The 25,143-nt window shown below is 35.7% G+C and overlaps 1 protein-coding gene across 1 annotated transcript; it reads right to left on the reverse strand.

Moving 5' to 3' along the window:
- Window positions 1-3,327: 3,327 nt before the first annotated feature.
- On the reverse strand, window positions 3,328-4,515 carry LOC145660946 (uncharacterized). The gene has a single exon (XM_081726387.1). It carries the CDS (start codon window positions 4,513-4,515, stop codon window positions 3,328-3,330), a length of 1,188 nt encoding a protein of 395 aa, XP_081582513.1.
- Between the last annotated feature and the right edge of the window lie 20,628 nt (window positions 4,516-25,143).

Consider the following 25,143-nt stretch of genomic DNA (forward strand, 5'->3'; position numbering starts at 1 on the left):
TTCACGCTTAGTTAGAAGTTAATTCTTCCGAAAATTAAACGATAATTGATCTACTTTGAGAAATAAGGAATAGTTATTTAGTGCAAAAGGGCGGCTTAGTAGATGCAAAATGAAACGGAAAGGAAAAATGGTAAGACAGAAAGTAGCACTAACGTGTTAAAAGTGAATGTAAGTGGATGTGACAAGAAACTACGAAAGCAAGATTTCCGTCTTTGCATGATACAATTAGTGCTCTTCTTGCAGTACTGGAACTGATGTGACAGGTCAACCTTATGTTCGCCTAAATAACATAGTTCACGAAGACATTGAGTACGTGAAATCTCATGTTATCTCTATATCCAGACAATCTAGCACTACAGTCGAGCAAAAAATCCCAACACAAAAAATACATGTTATCTGTACTGAAGATTTCTAAGATACATAGTATGAACAATAGTATGGAACAGTACCTATTTCTGCATAAGTTAAGGCGGAGAGAACAAGTAAGCGTGTTTTGCTGTGAGATATTACCAGAATTTCAATACAAATAATTATTTTAATGCATCATTTTATTACAGATATTTAAATCAAATTTTAGGGATCAATGTCCGTGCTAATAATTGCACAGTCTGTGTAATTTTCTAATATGGTTGTGACCGTCAGCCTGACCTTAAGATTACGTTTTTGGACGAACAGTGTATTTCTTTTATTCATGCAACGAAATCATTATTTTACTCATAGAAAAGAACAGCTATGTTTCTTGCTCGTGAGAAACTGAACTCTTTCTGCAGGTGTTCCTCAGTCGCTTTTATCATTTCTCACGGTGGAACAAAGGACTTGTTGATTTCCAATACAACGCTTATCGTCTGGAGAAAGTGCTTTGCAGTAGCAAACTCATTTTTTTCTTTCCCTAAAAATAGTTACCAACTTATATTTTTCGTCACTATGACTGTTCCATATATACTTTTTTCATAACGACATTTATTAAGGTTGGGAATATTTTTGGACACGAAGTTGATATTGTGTGTGAACGAATTCTCGTCGTATGTTGTGTTCTCATGCACTCATATTGCGTCACCCTTCCTACCGTGAGAACAGTGTTCATGGCTTGTAGGAGTCGTAGGTGAAATGACTCATTCACACAATTACCAACGTTCGATCCTTTCCACTGAACTGTTTTATGCATAATAGCAGTGTAAAAAAATTAACAGTCATGGAAGAAATCTACTAGTTCAGACTGCAACACTTTTTTTAACTATCATTTTCAAGTTTCGTTCCCACGGGACCGAAACATGTGTTGCCAGGGCTCTTAATTATACCGTCTTCATATTTGTGTTGTGTAAGAATGCAGAAAACTTTGACATTTCTTTATTATTTTGTATAACGCACTACCAACCCTAAGTATAGTGAACGGGAGGTTCCCAAGCGTTGGTAGAAGCGAAAAGTGAACCGACGTCTTCAAAGCAAGCAGGAACGAAGAAGTTTTAAGGAACGTTTTCTCTATATGGTAACATAAGACGAGCACGCTGAATAATTAAATATGTGATAGGAGTCTTATTTTGATGTGAAACGAAAAAGTGAACAACCGTCTTTCGAAGTACAGCATTTCTTTGGAGTCAAGAAATTTAATATGGATTAGTGTTTCCTGTATCTCCTCATCTCCCTTGGCCTAATTACGCAGTGAAAGTCTCATAGTGTGAATAATAAGTTTATAGTGCAAGTGATATCGAATGGAAGGGCTATGTTTCTAGTGTTTTTATATAGTGTGTACATACCTACGTCTATTATACAATATTAAGTGTCTTATTTTTCAATATTTCTTTTATTCAATTGCGTGAGCGCAATTTCTTCTGTTTGAGCGTTTAAGCTCTGTAAAGTGAAAATTTTGGGTTTTGTTAGTATTTCTTATTCTACTTCGTATCCACATATATGCCTATTTAATAAATAAGAATTCATCTAAGGAAATACTATCGTCTTCATTCATGTGTGTATGAATCCCTGCGAGCAGTCGGCTTACCAGTCGCGTATATGTATACGCATGCATACGCAAAAGTAGGTATAATCCAACCTGAGTCTCAAAAGCACCAACGTTGCTTAGGTTAAATCACTTGCTGTATTTCACTATCGTCAATCTGCGCCTGAACAAAACATGAGTCTGGACCAGAATTGTTATCAGCTGTTTTCTAAGGGAATTCTTCGGAAGCCAGCGCCCGAGGGAAACGGTAGGTAGCATGGTAAATAAACGATAATTTGTTTTCTCTTTTGTCAAAGACACTGAATGTATGTTACTTTGCGCTTTATTTTAAAAAAGTCATTTGTTGTCTTTAATGATACATTGGTAAGTTGCGACAATTTGCCAATTTAAGCATAAAAAAATAGTTACTGCTTTGACGCCACGGTGCTATACATTTTGAGAGTATAATTGTACTACATGCAAATATGAGTTCAGTAAAATAATTTACAGATTTATACTGAACGTAAATTTTTTAGTACATTTCTCATTTATATATTGTTTGAAATATTGTTGGATGTACCATTATTGCTCCCCGCTAAACAGTTTGTTTATGTAAAATAACAAAGCCATACCTGAACTGTAAACTGGAGTGATTTAGATCAGTGCTATTCAACCAGGGGCTGGGGTAAGCGAAGATCTTCTGAGGGTAAGTAATGCTGCTTCTGGGGGTCTGCTGGAAATGTCTGTTGATAGTTCACTGCGATTCGTGAAATTCGATAACTTGTGAATTTGTGACTTTTGTATTTATACTCGAAAGGAGTACAATGAAAGTAGTGACAATGTTATTTCACAAATTCTTCCATTTCAATTTAAATGTTTGTCTGAACAAAGTTTTTTCTGCATTAACATCAATAAAAACGAAACACAGAATGTCCTTGAATCCACAATCATTTCTGATTCTCGCACTCTCCAATATTCTAGCAAAAATCGAAGAGTTAGCACCCCTGAATCAAGCTCGGTCATCTCATTAACAGGTTAGTTCTGAAGTTTCTTGTGATTTTTGAATTCTTAACATTGTCCTCAATGTACAAATTATCAGGGAGGATGAGGGGAAAATCCTCCTAAGTAGAACTGGATGTCTCTCATATGTTTTGAAATTTAGCGTTATTTTTTTTTAGGACGTGTACTTTATACCCCCGTAAAGAGTCTTTTGATTGGCACACTGATTGTCCTTTTGTTGAGTCCCTATTTTCCCCATTTTAATGAACAGAACATGTGTATTAAATTTAATAAGTTAATTTCGATTTAATTTGTTTTAAACAGCTCACAGGTACACAATTGGATGGCGAACTGTGTCTAGGGATACGAGAGAAGATAGGTTGAATAGCACTGGCCTAGAGAACGTACTTCTTTTTCCTCGCTAATTTCTTTCCGTAAAAATATATTATCTCAACAACGAACGACGTGACACCAATTATAACTCCACTTACCAAGGAAAGAAACGGACCACGTAAATGACTTAAACGTAGCGCAGTATTCTCACCTTTCTTTGGTTGAGATGAAATACGTTTTTTTCTTGTCAATAAACGATATCCATCAGACATCCATTTTGAGAACAAACCTGATTCTTCACATCGACCAATTATTTCATCAAAATGTTTCACGAGAGGTGACCCTATTCTCAACCGAAATATAGTCGGAAAAGCAGCAACCCTCTCAGGAACAACATAAAACATCGAATTTCCATTAACATCAGTTAGGTAATGATGAATCCAATGTTGTCCTTCCGATTCTTTCACTAACATGGACATTCTACCTTCCGTCACTTCCTCGTAGACTTTTTGAAAATCCTTACAATATTTCTGATATATGGATTTTCCAATAACGTCAGTTGATTTTCCAAAGTAAGTCTCTCGATTAAAATCTAAACCACCAAATGGGATTCTTGATTCTACCAGATCTTTCATTGTTTCTATGCGTGGTAAAGACGTCTCTTTGATCATGAAACCTAATAATGATGCTTGGTAAGCACAATTTAACACAAAACTACATAATATCCAAAACATGGAAGTTAATTTCAACACTTTTGAAGCATTAGGCTGAGCTACTGATATACCCAGTAAAATAGACCATACATAAAGCAAGGTGCATTTCTTTTTCAGACCGCATTTTGCATAACTAAGTATAATGTACGTGAATTCTAGAAAACCAGTGAAAACAAGGAAAGATAAAGATATAAGAAGCCATACTTCTTGAGTGAAGGGAAATATAATGCTCATCCATTTAGGATAAAATTTAGGCACCGGTGCTATCCATACGATATTGTCAATATATCTCGTGAAAATTATATCAAATTTTTCTATTAAATTGAGGCGAGGGGCAACGTCACAAAAATATGCATCAATTCTTCGGCAATACAAGTGGGACCATATATCGTCTTTTTTATATATGCAGTTCTCAAACCCTTTCTCAGCAGTATTTTCATGGCGTTCGAAGTAAAAACTGCTGTGGAGTTTTAAATCAAAGTTCATATATTTAGCAAGACTTGTGACTAAACTGCCAGTTCTTCCTGAAATAGTCATGTTTCGTCGTCGATTTCTCAGTATGGTGAATGGTGGCCCACATACCCGAATAGTCAAGGGACAACCATGAATGTTTTCTACCTTATTGGGAAAAAGATTTGCCCGAAAGTGTGCTTCACCGTTTGTCCACTTCTCTATTACTACCGGTTTTGAAACTAGCTTGCAGGCATTTTTCTGGAAAGGAAAATATGTGTACAGTAAGATGGAGGATGAAGCACTTATGTATGTACCATTATCTACAGTTGAAACAGCTATAATGATGTTGTACATATCTTCTCGTAAACACGTTTCAAATAATTTCCTCAATAAATCTTCACTCCATGTTGCTAATAACATAATAAAGAATTTGCTCTGTGGATTCCAGAAGCTTGAATTTTTCAATATTGTTAATATGTTTAGAAACGATATCTCATCATGCAAAGAAAACACATAAGATATATCTTCTTTCTTTCTAATTTCATTGAGTCGTGAAAATTGTTCCAATTTATCAGTAGTGCAGGTGTTAGATATTACTGTAGTAGGTATTTTATTAATGGTTAGGAAAATATTTACTATTTCCTTTGTACCTTCTCTTTCATATACAAGGCAGGTTCTAGTCCATTTAATGTAATTATTTACAAAATATGTTGTTAATGAAACTAAATCTTCAATTTTGTTTGTTCCTGTCAATCCACTACTCAGACTGATTACAGGAAAGCTGACATTGAAAATTAATAATATTATTAAGATCCTCTTCATTCTCGTTTTTATGCTGAAATAGATAGAAATGACAGAGCAAATAATTTCAAAGTTTAACGAAGTCTTGCAGAAAATAGCTCATATATTCGTGCTCTAGAAACTAAAATACACATATTATAAAATGTTAACTTTCATACTTGTTATTTATATATGCTCTAAGTGTTCAGCAATTTGTAGATCAGAAACACCATATTTTGGAAAGTGAATCCAAGACAATTTGCCCATATTCAATGCATGACATCATGTTAACGAACGTTAACGAAACTTAATGGTTTTGTACATTATCACAACTCTATTTTTACAGTGCAATTAATTTTATGATATTAAGCTTGGTTTCGAAGCTGTAACCTAACGACATATGAGGGTTGTAAATAATGTGCAAGGAGTTCTATCTGGAGCCGCATATAACAGCAATCATGCCCTGGAATGATCAGAAATTTGGTACTATTAACTATTGTAAAGGTAAGCAATATCAAAAGCAGTAAGGAATGCGAGAAGTTACAACCATAATCGAAGCAATTATGTGACCTAAAGCAGCCGATGAAATTTGAAAAGTGTTCTTGGATTAAAATCTGAGTGATGTGTTGCAGAACATCAACGTTGGCTGACTTCATGAAGTATCAGACAATAATGTAGTACTGTAGGAGACACCCTTCATACTTAGCTAAGGTGTTCCATTAAGACCAGGAGTCAGTACATCTGACACCTACACTTATAGTGAAACAGTTGGAGACAGTGCGAGATCTTCCTGAAATAAATCGTTACTGTACTCTCAGGGAAGTTTCCGTAGAAATTCACCTTACACATGAAACTGCATGACTCATTCTGGAAGAGAAACTGTAAAGCTTGTTTCACGTAAGAGATACAATGACTCAGTTATTTTAGAGGTGGTATTGGGTGGTCCTGGAGTAGCAACCATTTTCCCCATATGTGAGCTCATATGAATTTGACCTGCTTGCACTATTGAAAGAACACTTCTAAAGCATCAAATTTCCAAATATTTCACCCATACTACGCATCTCAGTGTGGGTTATAAGATCGAGACAACTTCAATAAGAAAATAGGATTCGCTAAGCATCCAGGAGTTAATATCAAACGTTTGTCATGTGATTGTGAATGTATGTTCAATAGTATATTTGTAATGCCTATGTTGCCAATGCTTTATTTGAAGCCCACATGTACACTATGCATGCGTGTGCTAATCACATAAGTTAGCTACAATCAATTATCAAGTCCAGGAGTGCGGAAACTGCAGCCTTTAGTCATAAATTGCAGCCTTCTGGACCTCTGGTGAAAAATACCAAATTATATCAGAAATTGTGAAATATATATGAGACATAAGTATTCAAGTGAATGAATTATACATTTGATTACTTTACCTTTTTAATATGTAATATTGTTTACGTTTTTAAGTAAATTGAACGGACTGTGTAAATATATAATTAAAAACTGTGAAATAATTACAGATATTAGGTATATTTAAATTTATTACATGCGTCCTTCTTGGTAAATGGGCAGTACCAATATGATCCTTCCCCCCAAAAAAAATCCCACCCCTTTTCTAATCATTGCTAATTGGACTTGAACAGTTTACTCAATCTGTGTTCTGAATTCAGTCTTTCAGTATAGATATGTAATAGCTAAGTACATCGAAATCTTACATATTATCTACCGTACTCCTGCTAAATAGACACGTCAAACAACGGGAGGCCCGGAAAAAAAGGCCGAATCTTAAATTATTTTTTGCCCAAGAAACTGATTACCGTTTGTTCTCAGAGCGTAACCATTACCAACATGCTCTTTGACTTTTGTAATAAATACGCAAAATGTAGTTGAGCGGTTGTTCAGGGTTTGTTTTCTGACTAGGGAATTCAAAAAATTATAAAGCTTATTTCCTGGTAAGCTTATATTGGGAGAAACACTTCAATCCTTGTACACCAATATTGTAAGTCCTGACATAGAGATGGTTAGAAGGTTAGGGTTCTACCGGAAAGTGATTTTGAACTACTATACAGTAAATTAGTCAATTCTAAATTACGTCGATTTCCAGTGTCGCGTAAAAAATTTTATGCCTATCGATAAACAAAACCGGAGGTTGCTCGAAAAATCCCCAATACTGAACGTCAAAATTTTCAGTATTTCGTAATCACAAATTTTATGTTTGAATCACAAAAATCAAAGAATAGTATGTGAAACAATATCATTTCTTATGATTGCACACCGAGAAAAAATACAGGATTTCTTTATTTTTGCGACCAAATTTTAAGAAATTAGGAAGGAGAATGTGTTGCATTAGTACTGATTTATAATACTGATTGAATACAGAAGATTTTGAACATATAGTAGAATTGCTCAAATGAATTGCAAAGTAAATACAGCGGGTGCATTGAATTTTAAGGTTACAAAAATGCCACCCATGTACCATACTATAATTCTGTGTTTAATGTTATACCCATATTATAATTCTGTGTTTAATGTTTGGTCACAAACAACACCGAATATGTTACTTATCTATTACAAGTACTTTTGTAGTGACGCCCGTTGCATATACAACTCTAGTATGTGTTCATTACTATGTGAGATTTTGTCCTTTCTTTCAGAAAATGTACAACAGAGTATTCTCAAACATGTTTCTGACATTTATTTAGACCACACACATTCTATCATATTTAATACACGGTTTTAAACTAGTTGTTTTTCCTTCAAACTATGTAAAACGTTTAAGTTAAATTACTTCGAAATTGAAGTTTGAATGCATTCTACTATAGTTACGATCATGTCATTGAAACATCCATATATATTTTAAATAAACATAAGTTACATTACGTATCGGGTACCGCATAAAAAGCAAGAGGAAATCAAAGCCGCAAAGCATCATTAACTTATCAAACCATCATGGTTATATCAAACCATAGATTACATTATAAAATAATAAAGAAATCAGGTGCGTAGCGGTAGTAATTAATATGCCTAGAGCCTTTATAAGCAATGCACAAATGTTCTGATGAAGGCAAATCATGTATATTTTAAATTTATCGCAAATTACATAGGCATCGCTCGAAATACACATATATATACGAAAAAGATGTAGCATGTGTATAGAAATAGATATTAAACAATAATACTGAAATATAAAATTATTCAACAACAAATATGAAATAAGCGGAAACGCACGAACAAAGAACAATACACAATCTTTCTCAGAATGTGGTTAAATAGAAAATATATCAAATTGGACCATCTGCGAAAACGTCATTATGATGCAACTACTCTGACCAAACAGAGGACAATGTCGCTCAGCCTATATAATAGAATCACATTTGATATTGACACGAATCAGAGTCTTGTTCCGTCTAAGCTAGTGTACTTCTCATTACTGAAAAATTATTATACGGTGTCGTATTTTCACTAACAAGAAGTGTAACACTCCGATTTTGATAAAATTTGAAGTTGGTACTACACAAAAAATAAACAAAGACGTGTTTTTTTATTTCCTGCGGAAAAACGGTTCCACCATTGCATTCATTTCTCATACTCACTGTCTCCTTTAGCCTACCGGCATATCTGTGGGACGTGAAACTTAATGATTTCATTTCATTTTCATAATCCAATGTCTTTTACCCAAAGAAATGGCGTTACTATGTGTCGTAATGAAGAAAAATCCTACTTAGTTTCTGTTAAGGCATCCGAAGGTTCGATTTTCATATTCTCCAGTAGCTGACATCTTCCCCCCCCCCCCTTTTCCTTCCAAAGTATCTCTTATAAGGCAATTCATTCTTATAGAGGATCCAACAAATATCTTTTGATTTTTCTTAACTTCAGTATGCTTATTTGGATTGGAATAGGAGTTAATATTGAAGTTTCAAATATTCAGTAATAATAATAATAATAATAATAATAATAATAATAATAATAATAATAATAATAATAATAATAATAATAATAATAATGGTATTAAAAGTTTTAAAGTAGACCTAAAATTTGGAAAAACTTACTTAAACGTAGGGGTTTCGGAGAAGGGCTTCGTACGTTCGAGATACACCTCTGCAGCTACCCATATTTTAAACAAAACCTTTCCACTAACGTTTCATGTAGAAAGTGTTCTGCTGTATGTTTTAAGAAAAGTAACTGTAATAGAAATAATTGAATATCACTCAACAGTAAGGCATATAATAAATTAATTCCTAGGATATGCAGAGGTAAGTATAAAAGCTTTGCTAAAAAAATACCTACACAGACCATAATTCAATGAGCTTTAAAATATAAAATAAGAAAAACGCTTATAAGATTCAGTCTACTTGTTACTTAAAGAATGGACATGCACTATTTCGAGAATCGTAACAAGAGGAGAAAAGTTTACGATACTTTTCGTCTCGTCTCGATTCTCATCTCCAAAGCGACATGATAATTTGAGTTACTCTTATCCCGTCTCGAATGTAAAAAGTTACTTCTCATGTTATTTTGTTTGTTTTAGAAACAAAATGAGAAATTTCTTCTTCTTTTCGTGGGCAACATTAAACAAAACCGAAATATTCTTGCCAAATGTCACGTTTCTCCTTGTAACGGTATGACCGGAGCGATAATTAACTCCTAGCTTTTAATCTTCTACGAGATAATAATAAGTATTATTATTACTATTATTATCCCTGAAGATTTTATAGTTCAAGTATTCAAACATCCGAGTATTCAAATATCTGTATATAACAAAACGTCTGTCATCGTCGATCAATCGCCATCAACAATCCTAAACTAAAAAACATTGCCCGACCACGAACCTCTAGATAACAGATAACTGCTGGAGCGCCTTGACCACTCAACCATGATCACTACACCATAAATAATTCGTCTTTAGTCTTGTTACGTTAGGTTTCTTTGCAAAGTTGTATGTTATATTTCTTCGTCTCAGAACGTCTTTCATGATAATATAAGTGAATAATCTTCGGCAAAGTTTATATTAATAACTTGAGTTGTTCTTAAACCTTTGGTTCACAAGTTTGTTACTTCTCCACACGAAACTACAGATATGACAAATTTAATTCTCATATTTTTCACTTGCTTTCAAAGCAGTCACCATTAACTGGTAAAGCAATTTTTCCGTCACGATTGAACTTTTGGAATGCACAGTATGAGCGTAGGTCAAAGAAAATAATCAATAAAAATGGTCTTGATTCGAAGCTCGGACCATACACGTAGAGTAACTTACATTAACCATTCACCTAACAGACAATGGCGCACAGGGTTGGGCACTACTTTATCAGATGGTTCCATCAAATGTATCCTAGTTGACACAATAGTAACAAATGTTTCTGCTCCGAAAAGCGTTCTGAACAAGAAATTAATTATGCACATTGTAACTAAGTTACAAGAGGTTTATATCCTATCAGAACGGCGCATCCACGAAGCAAACTTTTGGAATATCCCATTAAGTTAACTTTCAACGTAGCTAAAGGAAACGTATGTGAATGAGTACAGAGTTCTCCGCAGCAGAATGGATAAAGTCATGGTTCGATAATTACAAGGCTCGCGGTTCGAAAGCCGTCTCGAAAGCAGCAGATTTTTTAAATTCTTAATCCCTCAGTTTTCAAGATCTTTCTCTACATTCGTAATCATCTGATGCTCTCAAAAGTGTTCTCCACCTTAATTCGACAACTGCCTATTGTGATCCTCGGAGTTCGAAATCTTCCCTTCTTCTGTTTCATAAAATCACAATTTTCGTCATAATACGAATGCTGTCCGATCATTTTTCCCCAGTTCTAAATCTGTGTATATAAATCATTCCTCTCTGTCTCCATATTTCAATCTCTCTCTCTCTCTCTCTCTCTCTGTCCCTCTCAATGTCGCCCAGGTACCTATATGGCTTGAGATCAAACTTTCAACTCTTGAAACCAAATGTAAGCTCTCTAGAAATATGCTATCGTAACTCTATATGTTTGTTGCTAAAAGCAGTGTCATTTTATATTTTATTCGGGGGGTGGGAAAGACAAAAAATTTGCCACTTTTTTATTAGTGTATTACTATATATTTGATCAAACAATATGTACTTATGAAGCTCAAGGAAGGGGAAATTACACCCTTCTGTCCTGCCCAAATGACGCTCTTCGAACATTTGCTTGCAATTACTGAAACGAAATTAAATGAATCATTGAATAACACTCATTCCTGTCAGTAGATATTCTCGAACTCTCTGCGTGCTTTACAGACTTCAGGAAGCACAAAACTTACTGCCGTTATTAGCAATTTTCATAGATTTCTTAAGGAGCATCTTACTATCTTGCAGTCTTTAAAGACGGGAAAGAATGAAACTAAAGGTATTAATGAAACTATGGGGAGATTGTGTGACTTTTTTTTTAATTTAGGCTCTTAAAAATATTTAAGAACAAACGGATGAAAAAGACTGTTTTAGAGCTATAACATTGTAAACTTGATTCCTGTTCTTATTTTTGTCTGAATGGAGTGTACTACGTCACACACACTGCTTTACACAAAGAGAGGTGGAGGAGTTGGAGATGGATCGTACTGGAAGCAAATAATCGATTGAGACATGTATTTCTGGATGCATAAGAAAACGAGGCACGAGTTTGTTATTAATTTGGACTTAGAATTTTTGTAACTATTTCTATGCCGGGAACTATACACACTTGGCATACGAATGGTACCAAACACTGATATTACTATTTAAAAAATGTTAAACTTTTTTTCGCAAATTACCAGTATAACCACTTCACTTAAAACACTCTACGTTTTAGTTATGAGTGCAATTCTAAACTGAACCTCATGTCTAACCAAAATTCTTCCAATAGAGAAAACGTCCGTTATTTCTGTATTTGGCTCCATATACAATAGATTTGTATCGATTTTACAATAGAAAAATATCTTAAATTGGAATAATCTATCTAATACATTTATTATATTACTACAGAAAGTAGTGTTCATGTTTCGTCACCACGTAAATCGCTGATAATTAAAGAAAAACAGTAAATTTTATTCAGGTTTCATTTTATTTCAATATTTTTTACAATAGTTTAACAACTTCTATTACACTTAGTAATAATGAACCATAATATTGGTCATGTTATTTTCTAACTGTATTTCCTTTGATTTCCTTTTCTGTTTACTAACAAATGATGTTATTTTATGTTTCTTCCCAATAATAGCAAACAACACATAGAAATGTTCCGACATTTAGATAGGTATTTCAATTGTACGATTTACTTAAATGAAATATATGCAATCTAAAATCAAGGAGAGAAATAAGCGAGAGTTCAGTAAGGTTATTCAATCTGAATCAATAGTCATTTGTAAAGATATGTTTTCATATTTTAACCCTTTAGGGTCCTCTTTATTTTTCCTATCCCGAGTTTCTCGGAACAAGTTTGAATTAAATTGACAAATTACATTGTTTTGTATTTGTATTTTTCAATATTTTCAAAATAAGCAGCTTATTTTGAAGTATACGTTCTCACCTTCATTTGGAGGGGGGGTGCAAACTTCGCTCTTAACTATTTATCAATCTTTGGGATGAAATGTTCCACAATTGCTAATATTACAGTAGTAATAAATGGACGAGGTGAGTATATCCCATTTTTAATAGACGCTGTTAAATTTACATTGTGATTTCTGCAAAAAATAAAATAAATAAATAACCCTACCGTTTGCATAAACCTTATAGTATAACTCGATAGAATTCATCCCATAGACACAGAAATCATTAAAGGATAAGTTACCAAAAAAGTGAAGATGGAAAGGTTCCATTTTGAAACAAGCTCCTCAAATATACTACCGGTAACTACGTACTTAAAGAAATCAAAAGCTAAACATTTGATTCTACATGTTATAAAGCATTTCTTTACATCTCTACATGACATTACCTAACATTCTAAATATTTTTTCTGTACTAAATATACTAACGAAGAAATCAAACAAGTAACACACAACATTGGATCAAATCAACTACAAATCGAATGTCAAACGTGACTCGGCATCGAACTGCAATGAACAAAATTAAATGCCGGGTCTCAGTAGACAAAAGATATGAAGATGTTCTTTTATTTAATTTAATGTATCCCTTTATGCTACGAAAGATGTACAGAAGAGGGCAGAAAGATGTACAGAAAGTTAAATAATGAATTACGAAGAGAAACAGACAAAGCGAGGGAAGAGTTTTACAAAAGAAAATGCGAGTACATAGAAGAAATAGAAAGAGTTGGGAAATATGAGGAAATGTACAAGGAGGTGAAATCTATGGAATTTCGGAGGAAACAAGGGAGTATTATGATGGCAGTAGAAAATAAGAATGGGAAAGTAGTCAGCGAGAGAAATGAGGTCATAGGAAGGTGGAAAGAATACGTTGAAGACTTATATGAGAGTAGGGATAGACCGTGTAGCCTAAATGTTGAAGTGGAAAATGAAGTAGGCGAGGATGATAAAGGATTTAGTATTCTTCGGGATGAGTTTGAAAAGGCTATATCCGAGATTAGGAATGGAAAGGCAACAGAATAGATAACATACCAATTGAATTCATTAAAAATATAGGAGACAAGGGAAAGAAAGAATTGTGGCGACTATGCAATGAAATATATGAAACAGGAGAATGGCCAAAAGACTTTCTGAAAACGATCATGATACCGATGGCTAAGAAATCGAACCCAAAGAGATGTGAGGATTATAGAACTATTAGTCTCATATCTCATGCAGCCAAAATTCTGCTCCGAATACTGAACAGAAGGTTATATGGAAGAACAAATAAAGATGTTGAGGAAGAGCAGTTCGGGTTCAGAAGAGGCAAGGGCACAAGAGATGCTATTGGATTATTAAGGGTGATCGGTGAAAGATTTATAGAAAAAGGGAAAGAGGTGTATGTTGTATTTATTGATCTAGAAAAGGCTTTTGACCGCGTGAATTGGGAATTGTTGTTGGGAGTTCTAACAAAGATAGGGTTGGAATGGAAAGTTAGAAGACTCATCAGAAACTTATACATGAACCAACAAGTAAGTGTTAGGATAGGGGAAGAACTGACGGAAGAGAGTGCAATTGGAAGGGGAGTTCGACAAGGATGCTGCCTCTCGCCAACACTATTTAATGTCTATCTAGAAGAAATAGTGAAAAAGAGCTTACATGATGATGATGGCATTTCGGTAGGAGGTAGAATAATTAGATGTATAAGATTTGCAGACGATATGGCGCTTGTTGCAGAATCTGAAAAGAAAATCAATAAAATGTTAGAAAAAATGAGAAGGGGATTTGAAGAATATGGGTGAAAATAAATGTTAGAAAGACAAAAGCCATGGTAATTGGAACGAAGGGGTCTGTGTCAAATATAAAAGTAGGAGGGGAGAAAATAGAACAAGTGAATAGTTTTCGATACCTGGGTAGTGTTCTTAGTAATGACATGAAATGCGAACGTGAAATAAAAGCAAGGATAGGAATGGCGAAAGAAGCCTTTAAAAGAAAGAAAAGTATGTTTTGTGGGACCTTGAACAAAGAGTTGAGAAAAAGACTCATAAAATGCTTCGTGTGGAGTGTTGTACTGTATGGAGCGGAAACGTGGACATTACGTAAAGGGGACGAAAATCGACTGGAAGCCTTCGAAATGTGGGTGTGGAGAGGAATAGAAAGAATTAGTTGGGTCGAGCGGAAAACGAATGCGAGAGTGTTAGAAATGGTGGGTGAGAAAAGAACACTTTTAGATATTATTAGGAAGAGGAAGAGAAACTGGTTGGGACATTGCCTAAGAAGAGATTGTATTATGAGGGACGTCCTAGAGGGTATGGTGGCGGGAAAGAGAGGGAGGGGGCGAAAGAGACTACAATTAATGGATGATATTAAAACAGAAAGATCATACGCGAAGACGAAAAGGTTAGCGGAGGACCGTGGAGCATGGAAGCTTCTCAGCTGCGGCAAGTGACCTGCCAATAAAGGCAGAATACCTATGATGATGATTATGCTACGAGGATAAGGGAGAAGATGATGAAAAGAAAGAAAGAAATTAAGGTATGGAAAAATTTAGAAGGAATGATAAACGTAAGAGGACACGGACCAACTCCAAGGAAACTCACACATACAATGTTTCTCTATCACAAACTTATGTGACAAGAACTAGAACTGTACGATGGATCCCATAAACCAGAGATGAACACTCAAGCACTGATCCACCGCAACTCCACTTAGTTTTTAGTGGAGTGTAGCCTTGTAATTACATTGATGCATTTAACAGAGAATTATTACTCTATTTTATATTTGTTACTAACCAGTTATTTTCTTTAAAAAATGCCATTCAGAAGAGTGAAATAACTAGCTATTTCATTTATTTCCGTAGTTCTAATTTCCATTAATTGTTGACATAGGAGAGTTTTATAATATATACTTTTGATTACAATATTCATTTTTTTTTCATCGATTTTTTCTATTAAAGTTGTCCGCAACTTAGGTTTGGCTATTGGACATCTACTAAACATCTTCTTAGCACAAATAATGTAGATTCACCTATTTCATAAAGGGATAAAAAAATTTCAGGAAACCTTTGAATTAATATTTTCCTAAATTTAAACTTAACTTACTTTCTCCTGTTATAAGACTCATAACGATAGGTTTCCTTCGATTTATGAAAATCCAGTTTTCTTTACATAGATCTTACCAAAACGTTTTCAGAAAATCCGAAGCCTAGTAAATCTCTATCTTCTATCTAGTTGGCGCGGTAGTGCAGTAGATGAGCCTACTCGTTAGTAGATGGGTAGAGGCACCTCGTTACCTCTGGTACCTAGAGTCCCTGGTTTCATTTCAGGCCAAGTAAATTTGTGGTGGACAATATCGTGTCCAGAATTTTCTCGGTAATACTCTTCTTTCCTCCCACATTCTCATTCTTTTATCACCATTTTCTCACCTTTATAATCGCCTCAATTAGCCTAACAGATATAATCGTGGAACGTCAAAGTGAAAGATTTCTAGCTTCTATGCGAAGATCAAGTTTTAGTTGATTTCATTCATAGTTTTGAAAATCGTGATTACGTTAAGGCGTCGTCCACATATTACGTAAAGCGGCAAAGGGGGGAGGGAAGTTGATCCTTGCGTTACGAAGCGTGACAAGGAGGGGGAGGAGGTTTAAGTGTTCGTTACGTAACGCATGTTTTTTCTGTAATTTTTATTTTTATTCACAGGTTTATATACAATCTTTTAAACAAATAATGTTTTCCAGTTCTTTTCTCTTTCTATAAATAAATATTTATATTGTTTTAGAAAATAGCGAACTATAGCCTATATAAATTAAATCGTGCAGAAAGGATTTGAACTTGCTGCTAGACACAGGCGTGACTGGTGACAAACCTGTGGGTATTACAACAAAACTCCTTTTGGTGGCTATCGCAACATTGCCTTTACGGCACACACTTTTCTGGAGTTAGTTTTTAGTGATCGCAACCATCGTTTAAAAATGTCATTGCATTCCCACACGTATCACTATATCCTATTGTAACCTTTGTAATTTGAATCATTACCCACTCTGTTTCGCTAAGGGATTTCGCATGTGAAACAGAATAAACACTTTTTCGTGAAATAATATTTCCCGCGATGGAACGATCCATGATTTGCAGAGTAAACGAAGATATAAAAACCTAATTCGTCGGATATTCATCCCGTACTGCATCTTTTTATTATTTAATACTTCTAGAGAAATTGTGTGCAGTAGCATTTTGGCACTGATTCAGGACAATAATAATTTGAAAAGAGATCATGTGAAGTCCTAAAGTGAAAGATGATGCTCGAAAGCTTGTTCACAAACGAGATTTACCTGGCTCTTCACGTTTGCAGCCATTTCGAATCTGTGGTTGACGAGGAAGATAACTTCCTTGCCTCATCGACACTGGCGAACTTCAAATACACGAAGCATCCTGGATCCCGAAAAAAAGAAGGGCGATGGCGGTTCTTTAGATCCTATTTCACGTGCATATTTCGGCAAAATTTCCTTGTTGCCAATCATTGTGCCCTAAAACCATGGGATCTCCTTGGGAATGCGATAGTATGCAATTTGCAAGAATTAAGACTGGTTAATGAAACAACCTTATGGAGTTAAAATATTATTACGGTTCTTCCATTTTCCAATACTTTTGTTTGTTGGCGAAAAAACACTACAAATATATTCAGAATACAAGCATTTTGTAATAGATAGTTCAACCATTAAAAACATTGTAGTATTTTTTATTGTAATAACCCCCAAAATCGGCAAAATCGACGAAGAACAAAAATCAAAAAGAGTTACGTATCGAAAGGGGTTTGGTCTTGCGTTACGACTGTGACAAGGAGAAGGGAGGGGGTTAAACTTGGTCAAAAATAGCGTTACGCAATATGTGGACGGCCCCTAAACATGTCCATGAAGTTAGCAAGCCAGAATTTCGACTTCACACATCGTTAGTGCTTCGTTAGTGCTCGTTAGTGCCGCAAATTCCATCCTTAGTGCTACAAAAATAGCGTCTTAATTTTTAAGTCACTATTGGCCTGCTAACTTCATGCCAATGAACTTGGCACGCTATCTATTGCAGGCCAGAACTTCGTCTTCATACATCGTTAGTAGTTCGTTAGTGCTTGTTAGTGCCGCAAAATTTCATCGTTAGTGCTACAAAAATACCGTCTCAATTTTTAACAGTTACTATTGGCCTGCTAACTTCATGGTAATGAACTTGGCAGGCCACCTATTGCAGGCCAGAAATTCGATTTCACACATCGTTAGTACTTCGTTAGTGTTCGTTAGTGCCGCAAATTCCATCGTTAGTGCTGCAAAAATAACGTCTCAATTTTTAAGTCACTACTGACCTGCTAACTTTATGCCAATGAACTTGGCAGCCCAACTATGGCAAGCAAGAATTTCGAATTTACACATTGTTAGTGCTTCTTTAGTGCACGTTAGTGCCGCAAACCCCATCGTTAGTGCTACAACTATAACGTCTCAATTTTTAATAATCTCTACTGGCCTGCTACCTTCATACCAATGAACTTGGCGGGCCACAATTTCGATTTCACACATTGTTAGTACTTCGTTAGTGCTCCTTAGTGCTACAAATTCCATCGTCATTGCTACAAAAATAACATCTCAATTTTTATCCGTCACTATTGGCGTGCTAACTTCATGTCAATGAACTTGGCAGGCCACAATTTCGATTCGACACATTTTTAGTGGATCGTTAGTGCTCGTTAGTGCCGCAAACCCGATCGTTAGTGCTATAAAAATAACATCTCAATTTTTAGCCGTCACTCTTGGCCTTCTTATTTCATGCGAACAGGCCAACATATCAAAATCACCCCATAAACGAAATTGCAGATTCGAGCAGCGTTAGTGCTCTTTACTGCCGTATATCCCATCGTTAGTGCTTCAAAGACAAGGGATAAATATATATATATATATATATATATATATGTTCCCTACCTAGTCGACACGCCGCACACAATTTACAGCGGACCACAATCTCGATTTTACCCATCGTTAGTGCTCCATAAATATCCCCTATAATTTTGAAGAAACAATCATTTTCCTGCTAACACGTGCTAGAATAGACAAAACATACTCCAGACTACAATTTCTATTACTCATGATTAGTGTTTCGTTAATGCTCGTTACTGAAGAATATCGCATCGCTAGTGCTCTACAGATAACGGCTACATATTTTCAATAAAGCTTTATTGGCCTGCTAACATCGTGCCAGCAGGCCAGGGACGAAATCTGCAACAGATGACACCTGTCATTACTGTTTCGTTAGTACTCGTTACTGCCGAGTGTTATATCCTTAGTGCTCCATAGATAATGGCTACATAATGGTTTTAAAAAGCCATTAATTTCCTGCAGCATAATGCCAACTGACAACGGACGAAATGTACTACAAAACACAATTTTGATTGCACCCATCATTAGTGCGTCGTTGGTACTCGTTAGTGCCCCACGTTCCATCGTTAGTGCTCCACAGATAACGGCATATTTTTAAGAAGACATTATTCACCTGCTAACTTAATGCCAGCAGACCAGGGGATATCTACGGCAGAACACATTTTTTATTACACCCGTCATTAGTGCTCGTTTATGCGGTATATCTCATCGTTAATGCTCCACAGATAACGGATATATTTTTAAAAGATCCAGTTTGCCCTTCTAATTTCATGCCAATACGCCACACACGAAATCTACAGCAAACCACAATTTTGATTTTATCTATCATTAGTGCTTCGTTAGTACTCGTTAATGCTGTATATCATGTCGTTAGTGTTCGACATAAACAGCTACATTTTTTAGAAACCATTATTTGCCTGCTAACTTCGTTACAAGAGACGAGGAACGATATCTGTCACTAATAACAATTTCATTTACAGCCGTCGTTAGTGCTTCGTTAGTACAGCATATTGCATCGTTTGTGTTCCACAGATAACGACTACGGCTAGGTCGTTACTGCTGTGATATGCCGTATACACCATCATTAGTACTGACATATAATGCCCATTTTAAAAAAAATCCATTATTGGTCTTCCAACTTCCTGCCAACAAACCTGGCACGACACCTACTTCAGACACAATTCAATTTCCTCACCGTTAGTGGTTCATTAATGCTCGCTAGTTCCCCAAACTTCAACGTTAGTGTTCCACAAAATACACATATATATATATTTTTTTAAAAAAAACTCATTACTCGCCTACTAACTTTATGACAAAGGCCAGGCCAATAATGAAGTTAGTAAGCTAATAATGAATTTGTTAAACGATAGGTGTTCTCTGTGGAGCACTAACGATTAATTTTGCGCAACTAACAATCTGTGAAGTTGAAATTGTGGTCTGCAGTTGTCGTCCCAGGTCTATTGGCAGGAAGTTAGAAGGCCAATAATGGGTTTTCAAAAATATAAGCATTATATGTGAACACTAATGATGGTGTATGCGGCATATGGAAGCAGGAACGACCTAGCCGTAGCCGTTATCTGTGGAGCAGTAACGATGCAATATGCAATATGCTGCAATAACAAGCATTAACGTCAACTGTAAATGAAATCATTATTAGCAGCAGCTTTCGTCCTTGGTCTGTTGTAGCAAAGTTAGCAGACAAAAAATTATTTCTAAAAAAATATAGCTGTTATGTAATTAGTATCAAGTTGGCCCCACCACTTTTGAGACGAAGAAAAATACATAATTCCATTCGTTTGCGCTACGTTACTGCTGGTTAGTGCCCAAATTTCAGCGTTTGTGCTATCAAATTAACAAAGTTATGAATAATTTAAATTTCGGGGCCGATTTGACGTCGGGGCCTAATTGAGGTAGAATTTAATTTTATAATGCCATGCGTTTCTGCTATGTTAGTGCTTGGTCGTGCCTCTATTTGTCCGATAGTGTTGTTTAAATTTTTATGTTCGTGAACTTGGCCATGGTACTAAGTGTGTAATAGTGGTAAAGTGTGTAATAATTGTAATGACACTTACAGAACATACATAATACAAATGTTAACACCTAATAATCTGTTCCAGATAGAAAATAGTGACAAAATCACGAAGAAAGAATAATATAGATTGTGATACTTGTGTGTAACACTTACATCAGCTTAGAAAGCCTACACGTATTACTACAACTATTCTATCAGGCCTTGTTCCATTTTGTACTAAAACACAACAACACACTGAGCAAGGCTATGTAATAATATGTAACAAAACACACAATCACTGTTTGTGCGTTTTGTTACATATTATCACATTGCCTTGTTCAGTGTGTTGTTGTGTTTTACGTATTACTACATATTACAAAACCTACACAGCGGTGGGAAAATTACTATTAATATTCCATTTGAGCCCTTAGATGCGAATATGGAAGGCTGCTTATTTTCACAGAGGATACTTATCACACTTGCAGTAGGATACAAGGATGTTGACGATTCCTGGCATCGACACCTGTTTGTATTGCATTGTTTACAACCACACGTTATTGTCAAATCGCATGTATGATATTTAGGTGTGAATTGAGTAAGAGTTTCCTTTACAGAATTCCATCCGAAATCTTCCGGATTCAATCGTACAAATGACCATGTAGCGGATGCGCACATATACACTTGGAAAACGAACGCTTGATGTGCCATGCAATGTAAATGAAATAGGTGGTAGTGTGAACAAATTAACAGTCTTACTGATTTAATGTGTGTGTACACGTAATTCATCACATTATTTACACACTGTGCCTAGTTTCATTAGTTGGACCAAGTCTCCGCTGCAAGCTTATAATCCTCGTCTGTTGGTGGTATACGGGAGCCAACATATATGTCAAAAATCTCTCAGGATGAATCCTCAATTCCTACCTTACTAGTCACATCACAACCTGTTAGTATGTGTGTCCCAAGGATGACATTACATCATTTGCCACATGAAGTCGCCAGGGTATGGATGGAAATAATATCCGTTTCTGACTTGCAGAACCACAAGTCGGACAAGCCATATTCTCGGAATATTCAATGGAAATGAAACAGTAGAACAAGGACATCCGTATCGTTTGACTGTATAATGCGATGCATACCAGTTCCCAAAATGTGCAGTATATGTGGGGTTTCTGCTCTTCGTTAGAGATTGTCAAGTCTTCCATTGAAGTCTGCAGTGTAGTTGTGCTTGAAAGTACTAATTCAGGAGTTGGGTCATCCTTGCCAACTTAGTCACTGAGTACTACATTATGACGTGAATGTGACGTGTAAATGTTAAGGTATTCCATTAGTGCATTTTTAGCAATACTTTATTATCTGATGAGATGATGCTCAAATCCTTGATATCTGCACTGGCAGTTTGGGGTCTGGGCAGAGCACAGTAAGTGGTAGTGGATCTACAGACGCTCTTCTTTCCCTCTCTGCATTTTTATGAATGAGCTATATAAGTAGTAGGGGTCCGCGTATGGCTCGCCGAGTCAGCAAAAATTTTTGTGAAGTCATAGGTCAAAGGTCAATGACCTTAGTTCGGGGTCAATGACCTAGGGGTACATAGGACCACCCCCTCTAGATTTTGGCAGGGGTACCTTGGCCCACCTCCTAAACTTTGGCAGGAATACATAGGACCACCCCTCTTAAATTTTGGAAATTGCCAAATTTAAAAATTTGATATGGTAGCCTAGGACCATAGTATGTACCTCTATCAGTATTAGGGGTCTATGTCGTTCCCTTTTATGGGTAAAAAATTGCCAAAAATTCAAATTTCGGAGATTTTTGACCTAATTTCTCCCCTTTGATGAGGTGTTATTACCCTATATGGTTATATGGGCGTATACAGGGGTCCATTACCTTTCATAAGATATGGGTATATTAATGCACTCCTTGAAAAATTTGGGAGGGGTACCTTGGCCCACCCCTTAAATTTTGGAAATTGCCCAATTTAAACATTGGGTATAATAGTACTGGACCCTAACATGTATTATGATAAATTTGGGTGGTCCACCTCATTCCCTTTTAGGGGTACAAAATTGCCAAATATATAAACGTAAGCAATACGTTGTACCACGTGTTTGGTTTTTGACCTAATTTATCTCCTTGGATGAGGTCCTATTACCTTATATAGTTATATGATAATGTATAGGGGGTCCATTACCTATCATAAGACATAGGTACATTTGTGCACCCCTTTAAATTTTTGGGAGGGGTACCTTGGCCCACCCCTTAAATTTTAGAAATTGCCCAATTTAAACATTTGGTATTATAGTATAGGACACTAATATAGATCACTATAAATTTGGATGGTTCACCTCGTTCCCTTTTAGGGGTACAAAATTGTCAAATTTTAGTACAACTACGTGTTTGTTTTTTTTTTTTTTTTGGTCCAATTTATCCCCCTTTGGTGAGGTCCTATTATCTTATATAGTTATATGGTCATGTATAGGGGTCCATCATCTATCATAAGACATAGGTACATTGGTGCACCCCGAGAGGTGTACCTTGGCCCACCCCTTAAATTTTGGAAATTGCCCAATTTAAACATTTGGTATTATAGTACAGGACCTCAATATGTATCATGATAAATTTGGATGGTCCACATCATTCCCTTTTAGGGGTACAAAATTGCCAAAATATAAACGTAAGAAATATGTTGTACCACGTGTTTGGTTTTTGGTCCATTTTATCCCCTTTGATGAGATTTTATAATTACAGGGGTCCATTTCCTATCATAAGACATAGGTATATTGTTGCACCCTTCTTAAATTTTGGCAATGGGGGTCCACTGAAATTGTCCAATTTAAGCATAGTACAGGACCTCAATATGTTTCGGTGGTCCTATTGTCAAATTTTTAAGTACAACCACGTGTTCGGTTACTGACTCAATTTATCCTATTTGATAAGGTTATAAGGTATGGACGGGTATCCTCTTTCAATTTGGTAGGACCCTTCGGGTGTAGTACAGTCACGTGATCAATGATTTTGTTTTGATGCGCGACGAGGCCCCTGGTCAATGTTCTCCAGGAATTAGGTGGAACCTTTGCCCAGGGTTCTCGTCTTATATCACACAGTTCATTAGCAGAATCTGATAACGTTGTATGTGGAATGGACAATAAAAACACATAAATAAGCATAAATTGTATTTTATTCATTTTTCTGGTTTCTTCTTTTTCTTTCTTGTTACACTAAGGTATTGACAATGTTTGTATGTTGAGCTGGATTTCTTCATTAGACCGCCTCCTCTTCTTGATTGTAATGATTTGTTTCCATGTTTTGCAGCATAGCACCCGTTTGCAAAGCTTTGTATTGTGAATTCTGTAAAAAAAGAACGAGGAAAAAGATGATTAGTATAGAAATAGATGATGATAAAACAAATACACTTACAATGATAAATATGATAAAATTACCTGGAAGGTATATTGCAGCAGTCTACGATCATTAACCGTGGGTACTGTTTTGAACAAGTATTGAATTTCACGCAGAGATTTTCCTTGGGGCTTACAGCACAAATAAAAATAAGCATAATAGTCACATACAGATGAACCAAGACTTTGCATTTGGCTATTATTATATTTATAATACATGCAATGAAGTTTTAAGAATGCAACATGTTGTGGTACATAAGGAGGAAGGCCATAGCTGTCAAAATATTCTCCAACACCGCGATTATCAATATAAATTGCAATCCAATGGCTTCCTAGTTTTGTGGATGGATCTGTATTTACAATGATTGCCAGAGGAAGAGAAATCCGTGAGGGCAACTCATCGCTTGAAAATACCCCGGTAAAATGATTTCTGAATAATGAACTACCGTTTAAAGCACTAGCTAATTGTAATGTATTCAACATCGTGAATGGAAATGATACATAACGTATACGTACCTTGTAATTTAAAAGTCCAGGATAATGTTGCGCTGGTGGTCGATCTCTAGGAGTGAGGAAAACTCCCCATACACAATACAGTTTGCAGGTGCTGCTAATTTCTCTTGGAAATGAACTTCCAATCGGATGGCTCCATGTCGTTGTAAATTCCAATAGTGACAATCTCCAGCAGAAGAATCGGGAGTTAGGTCAAATACAAACAGTGTATATCCATTCTTGTAGTCGGCTCTTGAAATTGTATTTCCAGTATTGGTAAAATGTATGCCAGAGCCTGAGAACAATGTGTGGTACGATGAAATGTAGAGATTTTCTTCAAAGTTGGGTTGCAATGGTTTTGAAGGTACAGCTTTTCCATCCACGTACAATGTAAAGAAATTAATGTTTAGATGTTGAAATTCAAATGGATTGCTGGTAATAGTTCCACTGGATGCTTCATTCGATGTAAATCCTACAATAATACGATTTGGAAATGTTCCCATGAACAGGTTATCAATAGTTTTGGATTGAATATCCTTCGGGATGGTAAATGATTTCATTTGAACCCTTGTCAGAGGATACTTTGCCGGTGTAGATTGTAAAATTTTATTGTGTGCCAATTT

This window comes from Thermobia domestica, chromosome 9 (assembly GCF_964235325.1).
Source record: "Thermobia domestica chromosome 9, izTheDome1.hap1.1, whole genome shotgun sequence".
Taxonomy (NCBI): domain Eukaryota; kingdom Metazoa; phylum Arthropoda; class Insecta; order Zygentoma; family Lepismatidae; genus Thermobia; species Thermobia domestica.

What these genes read in the sequence shown, in the direction of transcription:
- LOC145660946 (XM_081726387.1), bottom strand. Translation starts at nt 4,515, where the DNA reads ATGACTATTTCAGGAAGAACTGGCAGTTTAGTCACAAGTCTTGCTAAA.